We start from the raw sequence: 25,207 nt of genomic DNA on the forward strand, positions 1-25,207 counted from the left end.
GAATAATAGTAGTAAAACTGTAGTACGAGTGAAGTCCTCCGCGCTAGTAAGCGAGGCACTTATCCTTGGGGATAAGTAAATAACGAATGTGTGAAGTCCTCCGCGCAAGTAAGCGAGGCAGTTATCCTTGGGGATAAGTAAATAACGAATGTGTGAAGTCCTCCGCGCTAGTAAGCGAGGCATTTATCCTTGGGGATAAATAAATACAAGTGGCTCCCGGCTGGTCTAAGTCGAGAGAGCGGCTCCCGGCTGGTCTAAGTCGAGAGAGCGACTCCCTTCAGCTGGTCTAAGTTGGGGGAGAGACTCCCAGCTGGGTTAAGTTGGGAGAGCGCCTCCCAGTTGGTCTAAATTGGGAGAGCGACGCCCAACTGGTTTAAGTTGGCAGAGCTCCTGGCTGGTCTAAGCCAAGAGAGCGACTCCCTTCAGCTGGTCTAAGTTGGGGGAGAGACTCCCAGCTGGTTTAAGTTGGGAGAGCGCCTCCCAGTTGGTCTAAATTGGGAGAGCGACGCCCAACTGGTTTAAGTTGGCAGAGCTCCTGGCTGGTCTAAGTCGAGAGAGCGACTCCCTTCAGCTGGTCTAAGTTGGGGGAGAGACTCCCAGCTGGTTTAAGTTGGGAGAGCGCCTCCCAGTTGGTCTAAATTGGGAGAGCGACGCCCAACTGGTTTAAGTTGGCAGAGCTCCTGGCTGGTCTAAGCCAAGAGAGCGACTCCCTTCAGCTGGTCTAAGTTGGGGGAGAGACTCCCAGCTGGTTTAAGTTGGGAGAGCGACTCCCAGCTGGTCTAAATTGGGAGAGCGACGCCCAACTGGTTTAAGTTGGCAGAGCTCCTGGCTGGTCTAAGCCAAGAGAGCGACTCCCTTCAGCTGGTCTAAGTTGGGGGAGAGACTCCCAACGGGTCTAAGTTGGGAGTGAGCCGGCGGTTTCCCTTGGGGGGAACGAAAGTACTTTGTAAATAAATAAATAATAATAAATAACTGCGTGGGTCGCTGGAGGGGCGACAGATAATAAAACTGGCCAGAACCAATGCTTGTAAATTTGCTTGTATATACTGCATGAGTAGATTTTAGACAAAAAAGTCATATAACGTGTTGTATCGCAGGTTGTTGAAATAGAGAGAAAAGACAAAGTGACCTGCGCTTTGCACAGCATTATAATAAAGGTAGACCGCTGTCAGGAAAAGGGAAGGTAGAGGCTTGATTTTGTGCTCAGAGTACCGCTCGGAGACTCCCCGAGGGAGACACGACCGGTAGACAGACGCTGTCCGTTTTCTCGGACGGGGCAGCGGGTGAACAGACTAAATTACAGATTTATGTAAATTGAGTTGAATATTGTTTTATACTCCACGTTATTCCGTAAGGATTTAGTAATTGTAGTTTATTTATTTAAAGTAACAGCAAACCATAGAGCATTTGGTGAATTTTCAGAAAACTAAAATAAAAGTGTTATTTGTACTAAAAAGACGGAACAGCATATTTCTTATATATTGCTGCTAGAATGTAAGTGTTATAACACGGAAAACGTAGAAAATAGGCTGATATCTTTTTCCAAGTGTTTGTTTCCGACCCAAAGTATAAATATTAGTTTAAAACTGCAAGCTGCCCCGCGGGGTTAAATTAGTTAACCCGAAGAAGTGTAATTTAGAGAGAAAAGCCTGTCAATCTATGTGGATCTGCGGAGTCCGTTCGTCTAGTAAGAAAGCAGACTGCAAATCACCAGGGCACTCCAAACAGGAGACAGAGTGGGGTTTACAGGGAGAAAATCGGTTAAAAAGCCACTCCATCTCTGCCCCAGACTGAACATCACAAAGTTATAGATAAAGACAGGGAATGGGATTGTGAGAGCCGACGGAGAACTCTGTTTCATGAGTTTGAGAGTTTAAGTTGTGGGACATATAAGTGGTGGTTCTCTGGAACAGTTGAAAACAGAGATAGTTGTGTGGGAAGGTTGTCTGAACTTCGACGGACAACTCCCGTCTGCGTAAGTTTCACTCATTGCGAAGGGACCCCTCCGCTCTCTGTCTCTCTCCCTCTCTCTTGCCACCAAGCAAGTGGCAACGCCCATTTTGCTCTCCCCAGCTCAAGTTGAGCCTCTCCCTCTTTCCTCCCTCCTCTTACCTCTCTCTTCTCCCACCCCCTCCCCTGCATACACTCATACACACCCCTCACACGACATACACACTCACGCATCCACACACATTCACACGCTCTCACGCACACTCACCCCTCACCACACACACCCATACACACACATCCACACACACACACACTCACACGCGCACACAAATACACACACTCACACGCACGTCCACACACCCCTCACCACACACACTCCTCTCCCTCCCTCATACACTCACACATACACATCCACACTCACACGCACACACAGATACACACACTCACACTCTCTTGATCTCACATACACACATACGCATACACACATACTCATCCAGACACCCCTCACACGCACACACACACACAACACACCTACTCACACTCTCTCGCTCTCTCACATACACACACACACACACACACACAACACACACGCATACAACACACCCACCCTTTCGTATTCACACACTCACATATATATTTATACATAGACACCTACACACACACCCCTCACACAGATACACACTTAGACTCTTGCTACCCGTCCTTCCGCTTTTTGAAGTTTCACACTGAGTTGTATTTGATTTACTGAGTGGCAGGAAGAGCAGTGTGCCATTTGCAAATAAATCACATTCAGATAATAAAGCTGGGAGGAAACACCAGAGGTCTGTGTGAAACTTTAACGTCAGTCTGAAGTCAGAGGGACTGGTGTGAGTTACACAGAACAGCATTTGCAAAAAGTATTACTAAAAGCATCCAAGACTCGGGGGTTCCGGGATATAGACGGCGTTCCATTCTTACACATTGATTGATTAACATAAAAGGGGTGAAAAGCCCACCAAATACATTTAAAGCTTGATTATAAAATCTTGGCCCAGAAGACGGTTTTTCTCAGACGTGTCTTGAGCAACAAGCATTGCATCGTTTGTGTGACTGTAACAGTCTGGCCCAGCTCTTAGAGCAGACCACAGGGGCAATTATACTGGTGATATCCGCTTTACAGTGTCGGGAGGGTAACAACGGGACGAGTTAGCCGCACATCCATCACTCAGTATCACTGTTATTCCCAGTAGGTTGAACAGGGATCATATTACCAGACCTCCAAGATAAGATAGATCTGAGGAGCTGGTGTAAGATTCCAACTGAGCCGCAGAACACCAACTAGGACAGCCAATGAGCTATTTGATAGAGATAAATAAAATCAGGGAAACGGACGACCAACCAGAGTTTCCCGGGTCCTTGGCCAACAGAGCACAACAAATCTTCATGGGGATCACTCACGGTAAAAGTAGAGGGAGGGCCTTAGACAGCCAGTCGAAGGTCCCAATGGAGATAATAATAAAGCGCCACCCAGAGGACAAAAAATTAATTCAACAACTAATGAAAAAATGGCATGTTCGCAACCCACTTTGGCCGGAAGGTGGATCCTTTGATTGGGCGTGTTGTGAGGAGATGGAGGTCAACATCAAACACCATAAATCTGAAGACCACGGTGACAAGAGATTAGGCAGGAGGACGAGGGAAAGAATGGTGTTAAGCTGGTTTAAAATGCATGGACAAAAGCGCAAGCAGATGGCCAGAACAATGTGGAAAATACGAAGTGATGAAAAAGAAAAAACAGATGACTTGGCTACAGCAAAGGAGACAGGGACAGAGAGAGTACAGGGTCAGGACCCCACCGCACCAGCATGGCCTTCGGAGCCGCCCCCATATCCTGACAACATGAATCCATTCAGAATGGGACAGTATCCACTCCTGAACATGGGCCCTGAGGAAGGAAAAGTAACAGGGCAACTACAGGGAGATTTCACTTTCAGTCTGAACAAAGCACCTGAAATCCACATTAGGAAAGCGCCTGAACTACCAGTCAAGTCAGGACAGCTGGTCAAAACTGACATGGGACAAGAGGAGGGGAAAACAACATGTGATAGTGAACGGTCCCAGGACAGTCGAGACAGACGGGAGTACCAAGAGAAAGCGGCAGCCAAAGCAGAAGTGGCGCACCTGGCTGATAAACTGAATTACCTGGAAGAGGCAATAAAAGAATCCGATCCAGAGGGGCGGAAATGGAGCCAACTTAAGAGAGCTGAATCACTGAGACAACGTGACCATCGAGACATCCGACAGGAGGAGGGCGAGGAAATTTATCAAACACCTCCAAAAATAGAATCAATACATCTCTCATCAGGGGCACGGCCCAAACAAAAAAGCAGAGGGCAACCATCGGAGGAGTGGGCCCACCTCACACGGACATGTGAACACTGGGAGCAGGCACTACGTAGGATGGATGATGAAATAACCAACCTGACGACAAAATTACGAGTCCACGGAGAAAAAACACCCACGCCCAGGCCAACGCCGTATGACAGACCAAACAAGGATCCCCGCAGTGCATGGCAACAGAACAGCGACAGAGGGGCAATGCACTTAAGTCTGGAAGGGACAATAACTCCACAAGACAGAAGAGCTGCGGAAGTGGAGAAGGCTTCAGTCGACAGTCCACTGCCCAGACGACACCCACAGGAAGAGCAACAGCGGCGCTGGGTGAGAGATGGAGGAAGACTGGGGAGAAGATCCAGCCAAATGGACCACCCAGCCGAAGGGGGAATAGAAGACCTAGACGCGCCAACCTCACTGTGTCCTCTGGTGGTGAAAGGAGCTGGACAAAATCCCATGTACGTGCCATGGTCATTCATGGACATGATCGGCCTAGCAGGGAGACTGCCCACACTCACGGATGGAGCAAATAAATGGATAACAGCACTGGAAGAGAGCACAGCAGGGGTGACTCTGGCTCTGGGAGATATAAAGGCTCTACTGATGCATACCGCCGGAAAACAAATAACAGAAGAAATCTTCCAGAGTGCACAACTGCCAATAGTGGTGTCCGGAAACCAAGTGGACGGCGTAGGGTTCGGAGGTCATCGCAACCAAGTATGGGCAGAGCTAAGGAAACACTACCCAGAGAAGATGGATCCCTCCAAGCTGGATGGCGAAATGCTGAAAGACGACGAGTGTCCATCCAAGTTTCTGCATGTTTTCCAACGCAGATGGAGAGATGAGACAGGGAGTGCCTGGAACACGAACAACACCACACAGAGACTGTTTATGCTAATGGTGAAGAAGGCAATGCCACTGGAAGTACAGAAGTGTCTGGACGGTGTGGTGGGTCTGATGAAAATGGACTGGCCACTGTTCTCAGAACACATTGTCCATCACGTTGAAAATAGCAGGAAAGATAAGCGGGAGGCGGAAGAACAGAACAAGCAACTTGTCAACAAGCTAGCGCAACTGCAGCTGGGAGAACTGTGTAAACTAAAAAAAGACAAAGCCAAGACACAAGCCCCGGTTATAACAACACCACCCCAGGCTCCCGAGAACCCGACCCTCCAGGCCCCAGTGATGTTCCATCCACCACCCAAGCCAGCTGCTCCAACAGGACCAGTACAGGCAGCAACAGTTAACCCTACAGCTCTGCCACCAATCCATGTGCATATTGGACCCCCAGATGGCAACTATCGATCCTGGAAGGGAAAAGGAGGACCTACGCAGCGAGGTGGGAACACCCAGGGGGGAGGAGGACAAGGCCCACCCCCACAGCAGTACGGACAAGCTCAGTCCAACCCCAACCAGTATAGACAAGCACAGTCCAATCCCCAGCAGTATGGACAAGGCCCACCCCCACAGCAGTATGGACTAGCACAGTCCAACCCCAATCAGTACGGACATGCGCAGTCCAACCCCAATCAGAACGAACAAGCGCAGTCCTACCCCAATCGCATTGACAATCAACAAGCTAATGTGTGCTGGGGATGTAAACAACCAGGACATATCAAAAGAGACTGTCCATCACAGTCTTGGGGGCCAGCAGCAGACTGGCAATAGAGGTGCCCGGAGAAGCCTGAGGGGGAAACAATAATGTCGCCAGTTATCTCACTACAACCACGAGAAGAACCCACCATACCAGTTACAGTGCAAGGACGAGAACATGCCTTCATGGTAGACACAGGAGCGACGTATTCATGCATTGGAAAAAACGGCTTCAATCTCCCCCTCTCCAGTTCATCCATCCGAACTGTAGGCTTTTCTGGGAAAACACAAGTAATACCACTTACGGAGCCACTCACAATGCAAATTGAAAGAAAAACTATTGTAGCGCCTCTACTGTACTCCGCACACACTCCCATCAATCTATTAGGAAGAGACATTCTCTGCATACTAAAAGCCAACATTGTGTGTACTCAACGTGGCCTGCAAATAGAGTTCCATGAAGGTCCCTCAGTAAACCAGATGATGCCAGTGATGGTTGGAAAGGAACTCCAAAATGGTTTAAGTCCATTAATGAATGTAACAGCACAAGATCACCACAGCCGGACTCCACCGCTAGCGTACTGGCTACAATTGGCCCCACAAGAATCTTCACTAATCCAATTATGGGAAGAATGGGAACCGTGGGTCCAAGCATTAGTAGGGAAACCAAGACCACAACAGATGCCGCTCCACTGCACTCTTCTATATGACGAACATCAAAACTACACAGACTATGCCGACTGCTGGATGGAGCTGATCAATAAAAAACAATACTCCATCATCAGCCAGGATATCTTTGTAGGCCCTGAAGGAGCAGCCGCAGCCATAACACTCCCACCAGAATTACGAGAATGGCATCATGTACAGGACTCTGCCCCCCATGTCCCATTGATGACAAACGAAGGACATCGATCTAGTGAGTTAGGACCAATGATAAAAGCAGCTTTACAAGTGTTAGACTGGAGGCCCACCAATAATAAGTACTTACACATATCACCTGATGCCCGGTTCCATAGAATTTCAGCAAGAAATTACAACGTAGGGACAGCTGAGATGGTGGTTGTGAATGTAAAGACAACATCACATCAATGCCCATTGTCGGAACATGAAGATGTGTTAGGACAGGTGCCCCCATCCCTGTGGTCAAAACATAAGACGGATGTGGGTTTTATACAGGCAGCAGACCCCATACACATAAAAGTGAAGAAGGGAGCAAGATTACCATACCAGAGACAGTACCCACTCCGACAACACGCCATAGACGGGATTAGACCCACGATAAGGGGTTTAGTGGATGCGGGAGTCTTAATAGAGACAAAAAGTTCCTGTAATACACCCATCTTTCCAATAAAGAAGCCACATTCTAATGATTATCGGTTAGTACATGATCTGCGGGCTATTAACTCCATTGTGGACGTTCCAAAGGCTATTGTTCCCGATCCACATACACTACTTTCTAACATACCCCCAGGTACCAAATGGTACACTGTCATCGATCTGTGCTCTGCCTTTTTCTCAGTCCCCCTACACGCTGATTCACAGTACCTGTTCGCTTTCACCTTTGAAGGCAAACAAATGACTTATACTCGGTTACCCCAGGGATTCCTGGACAGCCCAGCTGTGTTTAATCGAGTGTTGGCCCAGGACCTGCAGAACCTGCACGTCACTAGTACCGTCTTGCAATATGTAGATGATATCCTTATTTGCAGTAGTTCAAAAGAGCAGTGTGAGAGAGACTCTGTCACGGTGTTAGAACAGCTGGCAGAAGGAGGTCATAAGGTCAGTAAAGATAAGTTGCAGTTCTGTCAGACGACAGTTGATTATCTGGGGAGACGGCTTAGTGGGGATAAGAGGCAGATAGCTCTGTCACAGATAGAAGCCATAGCCAAAGCTCCGAAACCTCAGACGGTAGGGCAAATGCTCACCTTGTTGGGAATGGCGGGATACAGTAGACCATGGATTTGCGACTATGCCCTCAAATCAGCGCCTCTGAGGGCTCTTATTAGGGCTGCGGGGCAGACCAGTAATGCTGCGGCTCTGCAGTGGACCGAAGAGGCGGAGGGCGCTTTCTTGGCCCTAAAAAGTGACATGCAATCCGCCCCCGCCCTTGGCAATCCGGATTACTCGAAACCATTTCACCTATATGTTGCAGAACGGTCTGGATATGCAACTGCTGTGTTGTTGCAGGACACGCCCATTGGGAAACAACCGTTAGCCTATTACAGTACAAAACTGGATAATGTGGAGGCAGGACTTCCACCCTGCTATCAGGGACTGGCAGCTGCTGTCTTTGCTTTCAAGAAGGCATCATCACTAACTATGGGACACCCAGTCACATTATATACGTCCCATCAACTGTATGCCTTACTCACAAGTCCCCGGTTTGTGTTAACACAGGCCAGACGGACTGGCTACGAGGTGATACTGTCTGCCCCAGAGCTTACCATTCAAAGGTGCGGTATAGTAAACCCAGCGACTAAGATGGTATTACCTGTAGATGGGACACCACACGATTGTGTTCATGTAACTGATGTATTCATGCGTGCACGCGACGACTTGCACAATGAGCCCATCGTAGCAGACCTCACGTTGTTTGTGGATGGATCTTGCTTTAGGGATGCTGTAGGTAATCATGCAGGTTACAGCGTGGTGCAGCTTAAGGATGACACCACGTTTGAGATACTCCAATCTGTAAAGGTGGACCAACCATGTTCAGCCCAATTGGCTGAGATCAAGGCTCTTACAGCTGCATGTCAGTTGGCGTCGGGTAAGAGTCTCAATGTTTATACTGACTCTGCTTATGCATATGGTGTGTGTCACGTGTATGGTAACATATGGAAACAGAGAGGTTTCTGCCGAGCGGATGGAACAACCATCAGCCACGGAAGCTCTATTTCGCACCTATTAGAAGCTATGCACAATCCGACAGCCTTGGCCATTATTAAGTGCCCGGCCCACCAAAAGACGGATACTGTCATTGCCAAGGGTAACAATATGGCCGATGAGGCGGCCAGACAGGCAGCGACACGGTTAGGGGCAGTAATGGGACCCGTACAAGTAGCTGAGGACCCTGCCCCACTTACCACGTTGTCTTCCCTAGTGTTAGCACAGGACAGAGTCAGTCCTCAGGAAAAGGACATGTGGGTGAGACGGGGGGCAATACAAACCACTCAAGACGGACCGAACAAAGGTCTCTGGAGGAGCTGTCAGGGACATTTTGTCCTACATAGTTCGTTGTTACGCTTTGCTATTAGGAATGCGCATGGCGGCGACCATGGCGCAAGGGGGGAGACTATACGGCGTCTTCAGGCTGTATGGTGGTCCCCATATTTAGCAGCCACAGTTGATAGAGTGTTACACGAATGTGAGGTATGTGCACATCATAATGTTAGGAAAACACTTCCTGCCCCCATATCACACATCCCAACACCTGACGGACCATTTCGACATTTGATGATCGATTATGTTGACATGACGCAACGCATAGGAAGGCTGAGATACATCTTGGTAGTAATATGTCGATTCAGCAGATGGGTAGAGGCGGTACCAACTGCAGGTCCAGACTCCCGATCAGTAACAACATTTCTGTGTAGAGAGGTCTTTCCGAGATTCGGAATCCCGGATAGCATAAGTTCAGACAATGGACCGCATTTTGTGGCTGAAACATTTAAATTGGCATTGAAAATGCTAGGTATTAGACAAAGGTTTGGCTGTGTTTACCATCCCCAGTCACAAGGAACAGTCGAGAGAGCCAACGGTATCTTGAAAGCTAAGTTAGCAAAGATCATGGCCGATGGTAAGTTAAACTGGATACAGGCTTTACCGCTGGCACTAATGGCAATGCGCTCAAGTACTAACCGCATGACATTTCTAACACCGCATGAAATGGCAACTGGAAGACCGCTTCCAGTTCCTTATTTGAGAGGACCCATTGCGGGTCCTCCCCTAGAAAAATTGGAAAGGGAGCTGCAAAGCTACCTACTACATTTAACACAAATACATAAGGAAGTGTTCTCACAGGTAAAAGGTGCCACGGAGCAAAGGGAAGCAGAAATCCCAGAGAACCTGCAGAAAGTTGAGCCTGGAGACTGGGTCTACGTGAAGGTATTCAAACGAAAGTGGAACGAGCCCAGACGGGAAGGTCCTTTCAGAGTCCGTCTAACAACCCACACAGCACTAAAAGTCGACGGTAAGAAGTTTTGGTACCACTTAAATCACTGCTGCAGAGCAGAAGATCCAGAACAGACTGAGGCGTTTAGGAGTGAAGCAGCTCCACCGGAGACAACAGGGGCAGGTGTCACCGCCCCGCAGGGACTCCAGGATGGGGATGGACACTCCTCCCCGCAGGGACTCAGACGATCTCACAGACTGGTCCAGCAGAGAGTCACAAACAACAGCAACACTGTCAGCAGCTGCTCGCCAGTTAAGGGAGTACCAAAGCGAGGGTCAACAGGCAGTAAGGAATGTATCAAGGCGTGAAATCACCTTGAGACATGAGGAAAGAAACCCAGATTGTGCAGCCATGATAAAACTAGGGATAGGGATGATGCTAATAGGGACAGCCATAGTGTTGGCAGGTAGTTTGATGTGGATACAAGCACGCCCAAAACCCACCTTGTATCCCCAACCTAACTCAACTCAACAGGTTTTACACATCACACATCACCAATACAACCCAACGCCACAACAGGAAGTGCCCCTCAATGAGTCAAAAACATCTATGGATGATATACAGATGGCGAAATGTGCATTAGCTGTAGGAGTTATGGCAGCTTACCTAGGGTATATACCATTAGCAGAGGAAGTTAACTTAACATACACCAACCCACCCAACCGACACGTGATAACAACACCCATCCCCAGTAATGTAATAATTTACAGCTATGAGTTTAAACTTGTAGTATTGCGTTGTGTTGTTGCTAAATCTTGTGTCTGGGCAGGGCTGCTAAACAGCAGTTATCCAGCCCTTAAGTTAAGTAGCTAGCTAGAGATCGTGCTCAGGGTACTTGCCGCTGCGTGAGACCCTGGCCTTTGTTTACATAATTAGGGTCATTGTAGGAAGCAGCTAAATAGCCCTGACATCTGTAACCAGATTCAGAGCGAATAGTGTTTTTACTGTATGTACATCGTGACTGTCTCCTGACCAAGTAAGTGAGTTTAAACTTGCAGTATTGCGTTGTGTTGTTGCTAAATCTTGTGTCTGGGCAGGGCTGCTAAACAGCAGTTATGCAGCCCTTAAGTTAAGTAGCTAGCTAGAGATCGTGCTCAGGGTACTTGCCGCTGCGTGAGACCCTGGCCTTTGTTTACATAATTAGGGTCATTGTAGGAAGCAGCTAAATAGCCCTGACATCTGTAACCAGATTCAGAGCGAATAGTGTTTTTACTGTATGTACATCGTGACTGTCTCCTGACCAAGTAAGTGAGTTTAAACTTGCAGTATTGCGTTGTGTTGTTGCTAAATCTTGTGTCTGGGCAGGGCTGCTAAACAGCAGTTATGCAGCCCTTAAGTTAAGTAGCTAGCTAGAGATCGTGCTCAGGGTACTTGCCGCTGCGTGAGACCCTGGCCTTTGTTTACATAATTAGGGTCATTGTAGGAAGCAGCTAAATAGCCCTGACATCTGTAACCAGATTCAGAGCGAATAGTGTTTTTACTGTATGTACATCGTGACTGTCTCCTGACCAAGTAAGTGAGTTTAAACTTGTAGTATTGCGTTGTGTTGTTGCTAAATCTTGTGTCTGGGCAGGGCTGCTAAACAGCAGTTATCCAGCCCTTAAGTTAAGTAGCTAGCTAGAGATCGTGCTCAGGGTACTTGCCGCTGCGTGAGACCCTGGCCTTTGTTTACATAATTAGGGTCATTGTAGGAAGCAGCTAAATAGCCCTGACATCTGTAACCAGATTCAGAGCGAATAGTGTTTTTACTGTATGTACATCGTGACTGTCTCCTGACCAAGTAAGTGAGTTTAAACTTGTAGTATTGCGTTGTGTTGTTGCTAAATCTTGTGTCTGGGCAGGGCTGCTAAACAGCAGTTATCCAGCCCTTAAGTTAAGTAGCTAGCTAGAGATCGTGCTCAGGGTACTTGCCGCTGCGTGAGACCCTGGCCTTTGTTTACATAATTAGGGTCATTGTCAGCTGCGCCTTGCATATTTAAGGCGGTTAGCACTACAGAGGCAGCCTCGTCTGGCAGCCTCATCGCACGAAGACTCAGTCGATCAAAGACAAAGGAGTCTACCTGCGGGAGTCCACCAAGGAAGGCCGACGAGGAGGATCACCTCTTCTGATAAGTATCAACCTATTCATATTCATAATTAGATTATATTCTACCTAGAACTTATTCATAGCTAGCATGTGTTTCTTTAGCATTCCTGTTCATTACACTACCCGTAGACGTAGATATGTCACAAAATATATACGGTCTACTTCTAACCTTCACTACCTATCCAGATCTTCTCCACCTGCCCTCTCTCTTTCCTTAGGGCTCTGGAACTGCCAGTCTGCTGTGAACAAGGCAGACTTCCTCCCGGCGTTTGCATCCCATGCTTCTCTTCATGCCCTTGCGCTGACAGAGACATGGATCCGCCCAGAGAACACTGCAACTCCAGCTGCTCTCTCCGTCAACCACTCCTTCACTCACTCACCCCGCTCAACTGGGCGGGGTGGTGGGACAGGTTTGCTTCTTTCCCCACATATTAAATACACATCCACGCCACTCTCTTTTACTGCCAAATCATTTGAACACCACTATGTGATGATAACTAATCCTATCAAAGCATGCTTAATTGTTCTTTATCGCCCACCAGGACCGCTAGCTGACTTTGTGGACGAGCTGGACATGCTCCTCAGCATCCTCCCGGATGATGGAACCCCCCTGATAGTCCTTGGGGACTTCAACATCCACCTCCAAGGAACGCAGGCTGCTGACTTCTTGTCCCTCCTGACTGCCTTTGATTTGACGCTGCTGAGCACACCGGCGACCCACAAGGCAGGCAAACAGCTAGACCTCGTCCTGACACGTAACTGTATCACTGACTTAACCTCTGTTACCCCACTGCACATATCTGATCACTACTTTATCAAATTCTCTGTCTCTCTCCCTCCAACTCCTCCTACCTCCCCTCCCCTCGTAACTTTCCGGCGCAACCTCCGCTCCCTATCCCCCTCCCATTTCTCCTCTGTTGTAACATCCTCCATCCCTCCCATTGACGAGTTCTCGTCCTACCCCACTAACACTGCCACCGACACCCTTTTAACCACGTTAACTGCATCACTTGACTCTCTCTGTCCCCTGTCAACCAGGCCTGCTCGATCTTCTCCCTCCTGCCCGTGGCTTACGGATGTTATTCGTGAAAAGCGGTCCACCCTTCGAGCAGCTGAGAGGAGATGGCGCAAGTCCAAAGACGGTCTGGACCTTGATAAGTATCACTCCCTCCTTAAATCCTTCTCTTCTCACATAACTGGTGCTAAAACCCTCTACTTTCTTAACAAAATTAACTCTGCTTCTAACCCCCACAAACTTTTCTCTACCTTCTCCACCCTTCTTAACCCACCTCCCCCACCCCCCCCCCCCTCCACTCTGACAGCAGACGACTTCTCCTCCTTCTTTGAGGAAAAAGTCTCAGACATTAGCAGTCGGTTCCCTAAACCCACCTTTCCTACCCCCTCACCTTTCACGACTGACCCAACTAAATGTCTAAACTCTTTCTCTCCCCTGTCCGAGTCAGAGCTCTCTGACCTCATTCTCTCTCATCGCCCCACCTCCTGCCCCCTTGATCCTGTTCCCTCCCCTCTCTTTCAAACTATCTCCCCCTCTATCATAACTTTTCTGCTCCATGTCCTAAACTCCTCTCTTACCTCTGGCACCTTCCCCTCTGCCTTCAAACAGGCCAGAGTTGTTCCTCTACTCAAAAAACCCTCCCTTAACCCTGCCGTCCTCCAGAACTACAGACCGGTATCACTGCTACCCTTCTTTTCTAAAACAATTGAACGTGCTGTATCTAACCAACTGTCTAACTTTCTCTCTCAGAACAACCTGCTTGACCCCAACCAATCGGGCTTCAAGACCGGCCACTCCACAGAGACTGCCCTCCTTTCAGTCACCACTGCCCTCCAGTCTGCCAGAGCGGCTTCGAGGTCATCCGTCATCATTCTGCTGGACCTTTCTGCAGCGTTTGACACGGTTAACCACCAGATCCTGCTCTACAGACTTGGAGAGATGGGCATCACTGGCACTGCACTCCAGTGGATCTCATCCTACCTCTCGGGAAGATCCTACCAGGTCTCCTGGGGAGGCAAACTGTCAGACCCCCGCCAGCTCTCCACCGGTGTCCCACAGGGCTCCGTCCTTGGACCCCTCCTCTTCTCTCTGTACACCACCTCACTTGGACCAATCATCACCTCCCATGGCTTCTCCTACCACTGCTACGCTGACGACACCCAGCTGTACCTGTCGTTCCCCCCGACCGATCCGGGGATCTCTGCTAGGATTGAGGCCTGCCTCGCAGACATCTCCGCCTGGATGACCGAGCACCACCTCCAGCTGAACCTCGCCAAAACAGAACTTCTCATCATCCCGGCTAAACCCTCCATCTCCCACGACCTGTCAATCACCCTGGGATCTGCGACGGTGACCTCCTCATCCTCTGCCAGGAACCTTGGGGTTACAATGGATGACGAGCTCTCCTTCACGGCCCACATCGCCGCAGTCTCCCGGTCTTGTAGATTCACCCTCTACAACATCCGAAAGATCAGGAGATACCTGTCTGAGCACTCCACCCAGCTGCTAGTCCAAGCACTGGTCCTCTCCAAGTTGGACTACTGCAACTCGCTGCTCGCTGGTCTCCCAGCATGTGCAACCCGCCCTCTTCAGAGGATTCAGAATGCAGCGGCCCGCCTGGTCTACAATCTACCCAGACGCTCCCATGTTACCCCGCTCCTCATCTCCCTCCACTGGCTACCGATCAACGCCCGTATCAGATTCAAGACCCTGGTACTGACCTTCCGAGCAGTGAACGGGACTGCACCCATCTACATCAAGTCTCTCCTGCAACCTTACACCCCCACCCGTCACCTACGGTCTTCTTCAGACAACCGCCTGGTGGTCCCACCGCTCAAGACTGCCCGGTCCCAACACAAGCTCTTCTCCTGCCTGGCGCCCCAATGGTGGAACCAGCTCCCCACCTCCATCAGGGACACTGACTGTCTCCCCACCTTCAAGAAAAGGCTCAAGACGCACTTGTTCCGGGAGTACAACGGCACTTAAGAATGCTTGGCTGGATTTGTTAGTCTCCTCCAGGATCACTACGACTCTTATTGAGTGACTTGTTGCTATTGTAGGTTAGATATAACGAAGTTAAGTCTTGTACTTGCTGTGTAATATTTTATTGTTGATTGTTCTTTTACAGGTACAGTCCTGCACTTTTGTGGTTCATGTTGTTTTATTTGTAACTTGTATAACTACATGCTCTTATGGGTCTTCCCTTTTGGCACTTGTTTAGCTTTTTCACAATGTATGCTTCATGTTTTGGCTGCTTGCAATGTTTGGGACTATCTCGTTGTTATGTTCAGTGACCTATGCTCTTTTGTAAAGCTCTCTCTTGGAAGTCGCTTTGGATAAAAGCGTCTGCTAAATGAATAAATGTAAATGTAAATGTAAATGTATTCCTCGAACAAATGGTGCAGGAACCAAGGAATGACAAAAATAACAATAAAATGCTTGAAAACTCAATGTATTGATGTAAACACCAAACAAACAATGAATAACCAAAGAGCCATTAATATGATCAAAATATACGCCTTCACCCGTCGAGTCAGACGTAGCCAGGACATTAAGTCAATAAGAACGGGGCAACTCCAATCTAACATGTTCTACAAATGGCTGAAGTACTCAGCTCGGCAAGTGAGTCAGGAAACCTGTGTAGCATGTTACAATGCAAAAAAGATTCCACAGGTCAGGCCCATCCCAGGCAGCGCACTAGGGTCCTGTACGGACCCAGACCAGTGCTTTGCTTATTGTACTCTGTACATGGCGAATGGTAATTACCAAAGTATGAGTATGGATGAGACGGTTTGTCCGCGCAAACTAGATGTAACGCAAAACGAGGGCGATTATAGTGCGCCACCCCTGGTTCAGATCCCGCCGACTCTCATTTTTCCATTTTGTATAGTAAGGGGGACAGAAATAGAGGATGTGATTAAACGCTACGCTGTAACTGACTCCAAAGGATTAGTGAGTTGTAGACAGGAAGTATTTGGCAGATGGTGCACGACGGTAAACACGGCCACAATAAAGTGCGAACAGCTGGTATTAGACGGTGAATACCTTACCCACAAAATAGAATCCACAAATGCTGAACAATATCGCATACCTAGTTTTGCAGAAGGAACAGTACCATTGGGAGATATATTTTGGTTATGCGAAGGAGATGAAAGTCTTAAAATAAAGTTAGAACCGAAATGGGAGGGTATCTGCACTCCAGTTATGCTAACTGGAAAAGTAACAGTGTTAGTGCCGCAAAGCCAAGTAGGCCTACAAAACAAACAAAAAAGAGACACACAAACTCAGTGGAAGACAGGTGACAGGGTATACATCTCTTATGACCAAATTCCGGTCGGAACGCCCACTGAACATTTGGCCATAAGTAATGACTGGATAATCTCAGGACGTATAGCAGGCTCATTGCCCTTGTACGGTCAGATAATAAATGCTCAATACATAGCACGTAACAGCAGATGGATAAATTACTTATGGTACAACCAACAACGATTCATAAACTACACAATAACTGCCCTAGAAGGAATAAAAGAACAACTACACGCCACCTCGCTGATGGCTCTTCAAAATAGGTTTATCATTGAAACCATACTAGCAGAAAATCAGGGAGTTTGCGATCTCATTGGCGAAGAATGTTGTGCCGTCATTCCCATGCACACCGGGGAAGGGGGGAATCTTACTAAAGCTTTAATAAATCTAAAAGAACTAAGACAGGAGCATGTAATACATTCCAATTGGAAAACGGGAACAAATGCGTTATGGAGCTGGTTAACTAGTTTGACTTGGCCTAAATTACTGAGGGGGATAGCGATGGCATTGGCAACGGTTGTGATAATAGTGGTAGTAGCTGCCTGCTGTATATTGCCATTGGTAGCGCGACTGATAAAAAAGATGGCAGGAGTAATAACAGGACAGTTTCCCGTACAAGTATATCCTAAAGGAGAGGAAAGTGATGAATCACTGTATATGGTTCCCCCTAACAACCAACTCGATTTAGAGATTTACACAGAAATGAAGGACTTAGGGGAGTCACCAAAATTCAAGTATAAATCTAACCTGTATGAGCTAAACCATGAGGAGCTTGGCAAACTCTAATCTTGTGTTATGTCACTAGATGAACACGGCAGACGACCCCAACCAGAAGAATGACCAAGGCAACCCAACCCCCCCGGCAGACGCCAACTTCATCCATGCCATCCCCAACAAGTCAGAAACCCCCAACTCCAGGTCTAGATTTACGTCAGTCAACATCCCCGGTTTCATCTGTACCAGACACCCCAGAGAGTCCACCCCCATTGACCCCTAGAGATGTAGACATGCGTCCCCCAATCCCTATACCAGTGTGTAGAATTATCGCGGTAGGAGAAGAAAGTCAGGTTCCCAGCGACCCCCGACAAAAGAAGTGGCAGATCCAGCCCATAGACCTGCCCCCCTCTCAGGTAGACGAGTTAGAGCTGCTGCAGGATCTTCCACTCGTTGACCTTGGTCCTCTGATCGCACTGGGCCAAGGCGTGGGGTGGCCAATCGATTTCAGTCTATCAGGACCATCATCCAGAGTCCAACCACCACCTCCAGGAGACCAGACCAGACCAGGTGGAGCAGAGGGCCCAACGGCGAGAGAATCCACGGACGACGCGGATGAGGGCCCTGATGACGAGACGGATGACGATGCAGACGACGAAATGATGATCACCGGTTCCTGGACCACTGAGGCCATACAACGGATCGGAGACATGTCACTGGCCAAGTATAGGAGCCTCCAGCAACGTGTGTCCCGAAGGATTAGACAACGTCTCGCTACTGCTAGAAAGCGAGGGCAATCACTTCAGCGGTGGAGACTTCGCCGCCAGGAAGACACTCGTCGGAGCGACGAGTGTCTGGCAGTTCAGCACCAGAATCGGGTGCTGATTCGCGAGAATGAGGAGCTCAGAGAGACGTTGGACAGATTGCAGCGGGTGTGGGGAACCTCTCAACGCGGTTATCCGCCAAACCCGCCACCACGTGGATAGTACCGACAAAGGGTAATTGGACTCGTTCTACATCACCACGAAGAACAAGTCACAATTGATTCAGTTTTATGGACACCATACAACCTTACCTCACGATCTACCTCAGTGTTATGGACACCATACAACCTTACCTCACAATCTACCTCAGTGTTATGGATACCATACAACATTACCTCACAGTCAACCTCACTGCATGTCTTCAAACAGATTTTTGTTTCATTGTTTTGTTCAAAGTATTGTGTGTTTTGTTTTGCTGACCCTGCAGTAATGTTGTGTTGATGTCATTGTTTTGGTTGTTAGCCTAGCATACTGCATGGGGACATTTTAAATGTAGCATGACCACGTTGCTCACTAGCCCATCATATAACCACTATTCCTTGGGTCGGAAATAGTAGCAAATCTTCATGTGGCAACGAACACCTATATCGCATATGTCACGACCACTGGCTGGGGTGATATGTATAATCAACATACATTCATACACTATGTATTTTATAATCTTCCTTTCTCACCATTTTTATCTTACACGTACGAGACGGACCAATTTGTATAAGTAATCAGGACCTCAGTGCCAAGCTTACGAAGTGTGGAGGGTGGATGAGCGGGAAAGTACAGTATGACAACTAGCGATGACTCAGTTTGTCTCATATACTTAGGTAGAGGCTGGAACAGATACTCATGTCGTATTATGAGCATAGTTGCCCTGATGACCTGCGCCATGTGCATCATTGGGGCTACGGGGAGTTTCCATCACCCATACCCCTTTTACTTCACTCCCCTGCTATGTGTTGCAATAAGCTGATAGCTTATGCGAGTATTGGGCGATAGGAAGACCACCAGGCCACCAAGGTAAAGCTTCGCACATGATGACATTTATGTACAAGATGAAAATTGACAATGCATAGGTCGGTATTACTGTTTATTACCTCAACTGTGTTTTACAAGCTGACAGCATTCTTACATTTACCTTTCCATATTATCATTATGTAACTACTACTGTTTTATTGGATAGTTGTAATCTCATTCCATCATTAGTAAAGATGGGACTTTGCAAGTCCCAAAGGGGGGAATTGATGAAGAAAATTACGTCACCCTGCTGAAAATGATGGAGATGGGTTACATTTATGGAACTATCCGATTGAAAAGTGAATGTCTCAGTTATTCCTTATATTATACTCTAAGTTGTATTATGGGAAATTTGATGCTAAGCTGTGACTGAGTAAAACCAAATAGAAGTGTGAAACGTTGGTTTTAGCAAAGGAGGGTAGGGAAGTACCACTCCATGGAATGCAGAGGCCTAGCCGTAAATTAGAACGTACACATATGGCCAAGCTGCAGGAAAACTACCAACCAAGTCTGAAGCTGTCACCCAGGTCAGGCCTAGGTCTGTGTCTAGGGGTTTCCTATGTTTATAAAGCACGAGCATCCCATACCAACTAGAAAACAGCCTAAGATGTGTGTGCACCCAACACGAGCCTGGACATGGTCAGATTTATGTAAGGACAGAGATGCCAACGTGACCCAGCTTCTGTAATCAGAAACCCTAGTATAGGGGCCAATTGGGTGACAAAGCGTAGAAATGGTCATCAACAGAAAGGTACCAATAATGTGAGGATGCATAATGTATCTGTGACCAACAGTATTGTACCAATAGCAAAAAATGACACAAATAATAGGCAGAAAATACAGTATATAAGAGGATGTTTGGAGAGAACTTGCCAGTCTGCTCTTCGGAGCTTACTCACTAGGATACCTTTTTTACCCTGTGTTGGAATAAACTTTTGCATCAATACTCTGAGTTTCAGTGCATCTGTTTGGACTTAGCCTGATTTTTGACTGGTTTGGACTTAGAATAATTTTCAACGTTGGGACTTAGCCTGATTTTTGACTGGTTTGGACTTAGAATAATTTTCAACGTTGGGACTTGGCCTGATTTTTGACGGGTCAACACTTAGAATAATTTTCATCGTTTGGACTTAGTTTATTTTCCACTTGTCAACACTTAGAATCATTTTCAACCTTTGGACTTAGTTTATTTTTGACTTGTACGGACTTAGGATTTTCTTCACTTCGACACTCTGATTTATTTTCACTATACACGGGAACTTGCAAAAATCATTTACGACAGTTTGAGCTCAAGCCTTGGGTCCGGTCAGGCCAAAGTGGGAGGAAAGAGGACAGTGGTGAAGTACAGGATATTTGGGGAAAGACATTGATCATACCAAATTAACTGTGTCATGAGAACAACGCGCTTGGTCTGGGCTACATTATGGAAGAAGACAAGCTCCACGTCATAGTGGGGATCAATTTCTCCAAAAGGAGGAAAAAGATGCGGCTTGTTCAAGACCTTCTTTAAGGGCAAATCAGAACCCGGACGCCGAATCCCCTAACAAGAAGGGAGCTTCTCAGCCAAGTGTCACGACTGTATAATCCCATCATACTCCTGTAAAGCAAAAGGAAGCGATTCTGGTACGCAGAACGTTTCAAGAAGCAAAAGTGGGAAGCTGTCCAGCCAGAGATACGTGGGACACAGCGCTCTCAGATGGACTTACGGAAGATGGAATTAAGCTCTTCAAAGAGTATGAACAACTGGGCAAAGTCAAGTTTAGAAGGGCACTGACCCCCCCCCCCCCCCCATGGCTCAACAACTAAACCTTGACTTGTAGAGTCTAAAGCCAAGTTAACTCCATTGGACCACAAAGGGGATGCTGTTAAAGCGGAGATGTGTGGAGCAGTGTTTGCTTCACGCTTGAAATTATTTCGAGTTGCACAGTCGAATCCAAGTGGAGAAGTGGTATCACCTTGTGGATAGCCAAACATTCCTTAATGCAATAGAGAGAGAAAGCTACGTCTATCAGACATTTTTTGCAAACAGGATTGGAGAGATTCAGAGTCGAACAAGCATTCTGGCTTATATGTACTATATGTTATTTGTCTGGCACGGGTTTGGGGGGTGGGGAATTTGTTCTATATATTCTGTTGATGTTGTATGTTTAATTTGAAAAAATGCTAATAAAGAAACCTTGATCAAACTGAGATGGTTACCTCGTGTTTTTCTTGGTGTCCACTATAGAAGCAGCTCTTCCCTGCAGAGAAGCAGCTTCCTGAGACAAAGAACATCCTCGGCCAATGCACAACCAAAGGTGACTTGAGTTTTCTATTTTGTTTATTTGTTGTTCATTAAACGCACAGCCGTGCAAACCTAACTCGCCATGTCTGACTTCTCTGATTTGACTGTGCTGCTTGACAGTCTCAGTGGGATTGTCACAACGTACATGTGTGATTTACTGTGTGTGTGTGTTCATACTGTGGGTGTGTGCATACTGTGGGAAGGTGTGTGCATACTGTGGGAGGGTGTGTGCATACTGTATACGGTGTATGCATGTGTATACCTTGTGTGTGTGTGTGTAGACTGCATGTTTGTATGATGTAGGCGTCTGTCTATGGATAAACTATAATGGGCCTGCTGAAAGTATAACTGTTTCCTGACAGATGCTTGTCAGGAAAGCATTACTTCTGTCTCTGAAGACCCTTAGCACTGGTGGGATAAACACTCTTTGTATAATCGGAGCACCTTCAACCACAGGGTTGTCAAAGAAGAGATATGCCATAAGTTGTTGTAACTTGTCTAGATGCACTGCTTAATTTAGGCCTTATTTTATATATTTTAGGATTTTTTTTACAATCTACCAATGGGTTGTGAAAACAGTGACATGATTTCATAACCTGTTCCTTTAAATTAATACGTTCTTTGGAGATAAAGTAAACGTGAATTAATTCACTTTTGGTCATATTGTGAAAGAAAAAAGTCTTCCCTTATGTTTCCGAACACGGACACAACAAAAGTACTGGAATTCACTCAACAGAACTGTAAAGAGTGTCTCTAGCCTACAAGCCTCCCAAAATCTGCTGATTTCTTTTTACAAACTACTACTACTACTGCTACTTCCTACACTGTTGGAAATGGTCTCTGTTTACAGGTTAAACATTTCGAAAAGAATACAGACATGAGTTGACAAGCTTATTTAAATTTGGTCTCAGACCAATGCATTCTATTTGAAATTCCGTGGGTTTTCGTTTAACATAATTCGCTCGCGAATTTTGGGCCTGCTAATATCCCACTGGAAGTGAATACAGCACTAGACGACTCCAACCACCCTCCCCACTGCACCGACTGAGACCGAGGTGAAATCAGTTTTATATTCGAGATTCAACAGACATTCATATTTGTACCTCTGTTCAGGCTCTGTGTCATATTTAGGGACCGGGGTAAAAGAGTAGACAGCCTGAATGCCAAAAAAATCTAGCAACCATTTGAATACACACCATTTTCAGTGTTTCTTCTACATTTTTGTCAAAATGGACCACACAAACTTCAAACTTGTGGCACATTCTTCTACTACTAGCCAGCCAAGTTGTCCAAACTTTGGTTTGATGATACAGTTTATCATGGATTAGCCAATAAATCTATGAAAACACTTTTGACATTTTTGTTCAGTGTTTCCTCAATATCTTTGATTTATTAAGGCTTTAATAATGTGCCATAATAATGTAGCCTTATGTTTTTGAGTTAAAATGTCTGTAATGTAATTTGGGGGCATTCCAAATAAACATTGATTAATATGACTGCGATTAAATCAGCAAATATACTTCTGCCGCGGGGGTGCCACTCCTCAAAATCTCCTGCCACCCTCTTGCCACCCCATTCATATTTTTCTAGATCCGCCCCTGAAAGTTTGCTGGCTCGATACCCGGCCGTGCAAAATGGCATTGTGTCCTTGGGCAATAAACTTCACCCTACACTTGACTTACTTACTGTAAGTCATTCTGGATAAAAGCGTCTGCTAAATGTAAATGTAGCAAACAAATGTATTTGTGCTATTTAGTTCTTTGGGTTGCTGTTTAATCAAAAAGTTAAATACATGCACATTTTTGTCCTTTTTTGAAGCGAGCGGCAGGGTGATTCGAGTGGAGCGGGATGCTATCTGCGTTGAGCGATAATGAGCGGAGCGGCCTGGGCAGCGTTTCCCGAAAGGATCGTAAGCCTAAGTTGATCGTATGATGGATCTTTGTTGTACGGGCCGTTTCCCGAAACCATCGTAGCTAAAGAGGCACTTGAAAATCCTCGTAGAATAACGAGCGCTCCAGACCAGTCGCTAAGTGCATCGTAGCACAGAGACTCAGTGGAGACACAGGTTGGCCGACCATGAAAACTACATTAGACTGATGCTGAAAGTTAATTCAGATAGAAAATAAGATTATTTTGGTCCTCTTTTTACACCAGTTACGCTGGAACTGGGATATTTCTTAGTGAACCATACAAGTTCACTAAGAAATATCCCACAAAAACATAGAATCAGGTTTATTTACATAGTACATTTAGGTTACACAAAATAATTTAATTTGGTGGGTTTGGCACATGCAATGAAGGTATTTTTTTCAAATATTTTTTTAATCAGTCTTATTCAAAGTACTATAAAATTTAAATATGGCTGTTGTAATGTGCAATAGTAACAAGAAATGCATTAACGTAACGCTTTTATGAGTACAATAACACAACAACAATTGAACATTGAAGATGTTTATTAGAATTATAGGGCTAGTAGCACGCCAAGCCCGGTGGATGAAGAGGCCGGTGGCAGAGCCGAGTCTGATGTTGGGAGATGGTGGCGCCCAGGAAATGGAAAGACTCCACAGGGTTGACTGAGAAGTCACACAGGGTGAAGGGGCCAGGAGGGAGTGAAAACTACTACTAATACTAAAATCATAAGAGCCATTGAAGATAGCCTAAGTCCTGCACCGCAGACTTGTCCCCTCTGGTTGTGGGGAATTGGATGTGGTCTGGGATGTGGCAAAGTAATGCAGTTGTGACAGCCTGCACAGATCTTGAAACTGAGACCTTGGAGAGCCCATGTCCATCTCCAATAACCTCCAGAAAACTGCCAGCGGCATAGAACCTTAACATTGCCACTAGTTGAGTTGCAGGGGTCAGTGCAAAGGACATCCTTGTTAAACCTCTGCATGTCTGCTTCTATGGATCAGGAGCATCATGATGTCATCTGACATCTTACACTCATAATGAGTATAATTGATCAACCATCAATTAGAGTTGATTATTCATGTCAGAACCAATGATTCCATGTTGAAGATATAGGGTATTCATTACTTATGTGTTTGTCATTTGTGGCCAATATTTGAGATTTATAAGATTGCAAACATGGTCTTGGAAAGCTGTTGGCCTATGCCAGATTGTATATATAGTCAGCACTAGAAAATAAGACAGTAAATATGTTGGATTGAGATGCTTGTATTTGTACATTGAATTATTTAGGCTGCTAGCTGGGACATGCCATGTGTGATACCATTTATATGCATGGTTTTTAACGTTGTAGTTCAATCAAGAATTAAATATAGGACTCATATATTTGCCTATGGAAAGTGTAGTACCAAGAAAAGTTAAAACCAAGGCACAAGTCATTTGAGAAATAGTTGTTTTATGGGAGTTTGTTCTCCCTGCTCCTCACATGGATCTAGGTGATAAAACATGTGAAGATTGGACAGGCAACACTGAATATATGACACTATACACAATTCAGCCTTTACTTAATTTAAATAAACATTGTATGCTTAGGCTATAAGGTCACCTAAATTTGACACTACCTTGTTGATTGGGCAGAAGAATAGGCACAGAAATGGAGGGCCTTGTGAACTTCATTTCTTCAAACAAGAGCTTCCTCACCTCAATTTGGAGACAAGCCAACTTAATTTACTAGACCTCCTATTTAGCATCCTGTGTTGCTGATTAAAGGGTCTCAACACCGGTGTTAAACTCAGATGCAGCATAGTTTGCAGGTCCCCCTTATTGTTTTTGCCTTCATGTAGCATCATACAATGTACATTGAAAATTACTCAAATAAGTAGCCTATAATAAATGTAAAGTTTTCTGTAGCAACAGAATATTTTTCGGTGTACCGTAATTCATCAAATATTTTGGTTAATCTAACGTTTTACTT

The 25,207-nt window shown here is 46.3% G+C and overlaps 1 protein-coding gene across 1 annotated transcript; it reads left to right on the top strand.

The window, feature by feature from the left end:
• Positions 1 to 6,894: 6,894 nt before the first annotated feature.
• LOC146274039 (uncharacterized) lies at positions 6,895 to 10,395 on the top strand. The gene is made up of 3 exons (XM_084704042.1): positions 6,895 to 9,228; positions 9,646 to 9,712; positions 9,866 to 10,395. The coding sequence occupies exons 1-3, from the start codon at positions 6,970 to 6,972 to the stop codon at positions 10,393 to 10,395; spliced, it is 2,856 nt and encodes a 951-aa protein (XP_084560168.1). The 5' UTR covers positions 6,895 to 6,969.
• Positions 10,396 to 25,207: the final 14,812 nt, after the last annotated feature.

Source organism: Hypomesus nipponensis, chromosome 9, assembly GCF_054491055.1.
Source record: "Hypomesus nipponensis isolate SF chromosome 9, ASM5449105v1, whole genome shotgun sequence".
Lineage (NCBI taxonomy): Eukaryota > Metazoa > Chordata > Actinopteri > Osmeriformes > Osmeridae > Hypomesus > Hypomesus nipponensis.

What these genes read in the sequence shown, in the direction of transcription:
- LOC146274039 (XM_084704042.1), top strand. Translation starts at nt 6,970, where the DNA reads ATGGTGGTTGTGAATGTAAAGACAACATCACATCAATGCCCATTGTCG. An exon ending in CTATACGGCGTCTTCAGGCT is followed by an intron (nt 9,229 to 9,645) that starts GTATGGTGGTCC and finishes TACCATCCCCAG; the next exon opens with TCACAAGGAACAGTCGAGAG. An exon ending in AGCAAAGATCATGGCCGATG is followed by an intron (nt 9,713 to 9,865) that starts GTAAGTTAAACT and finishes GTCCTCCCCTAG; the next exon opens with AAAAATTGGAAAGGGAGCTG.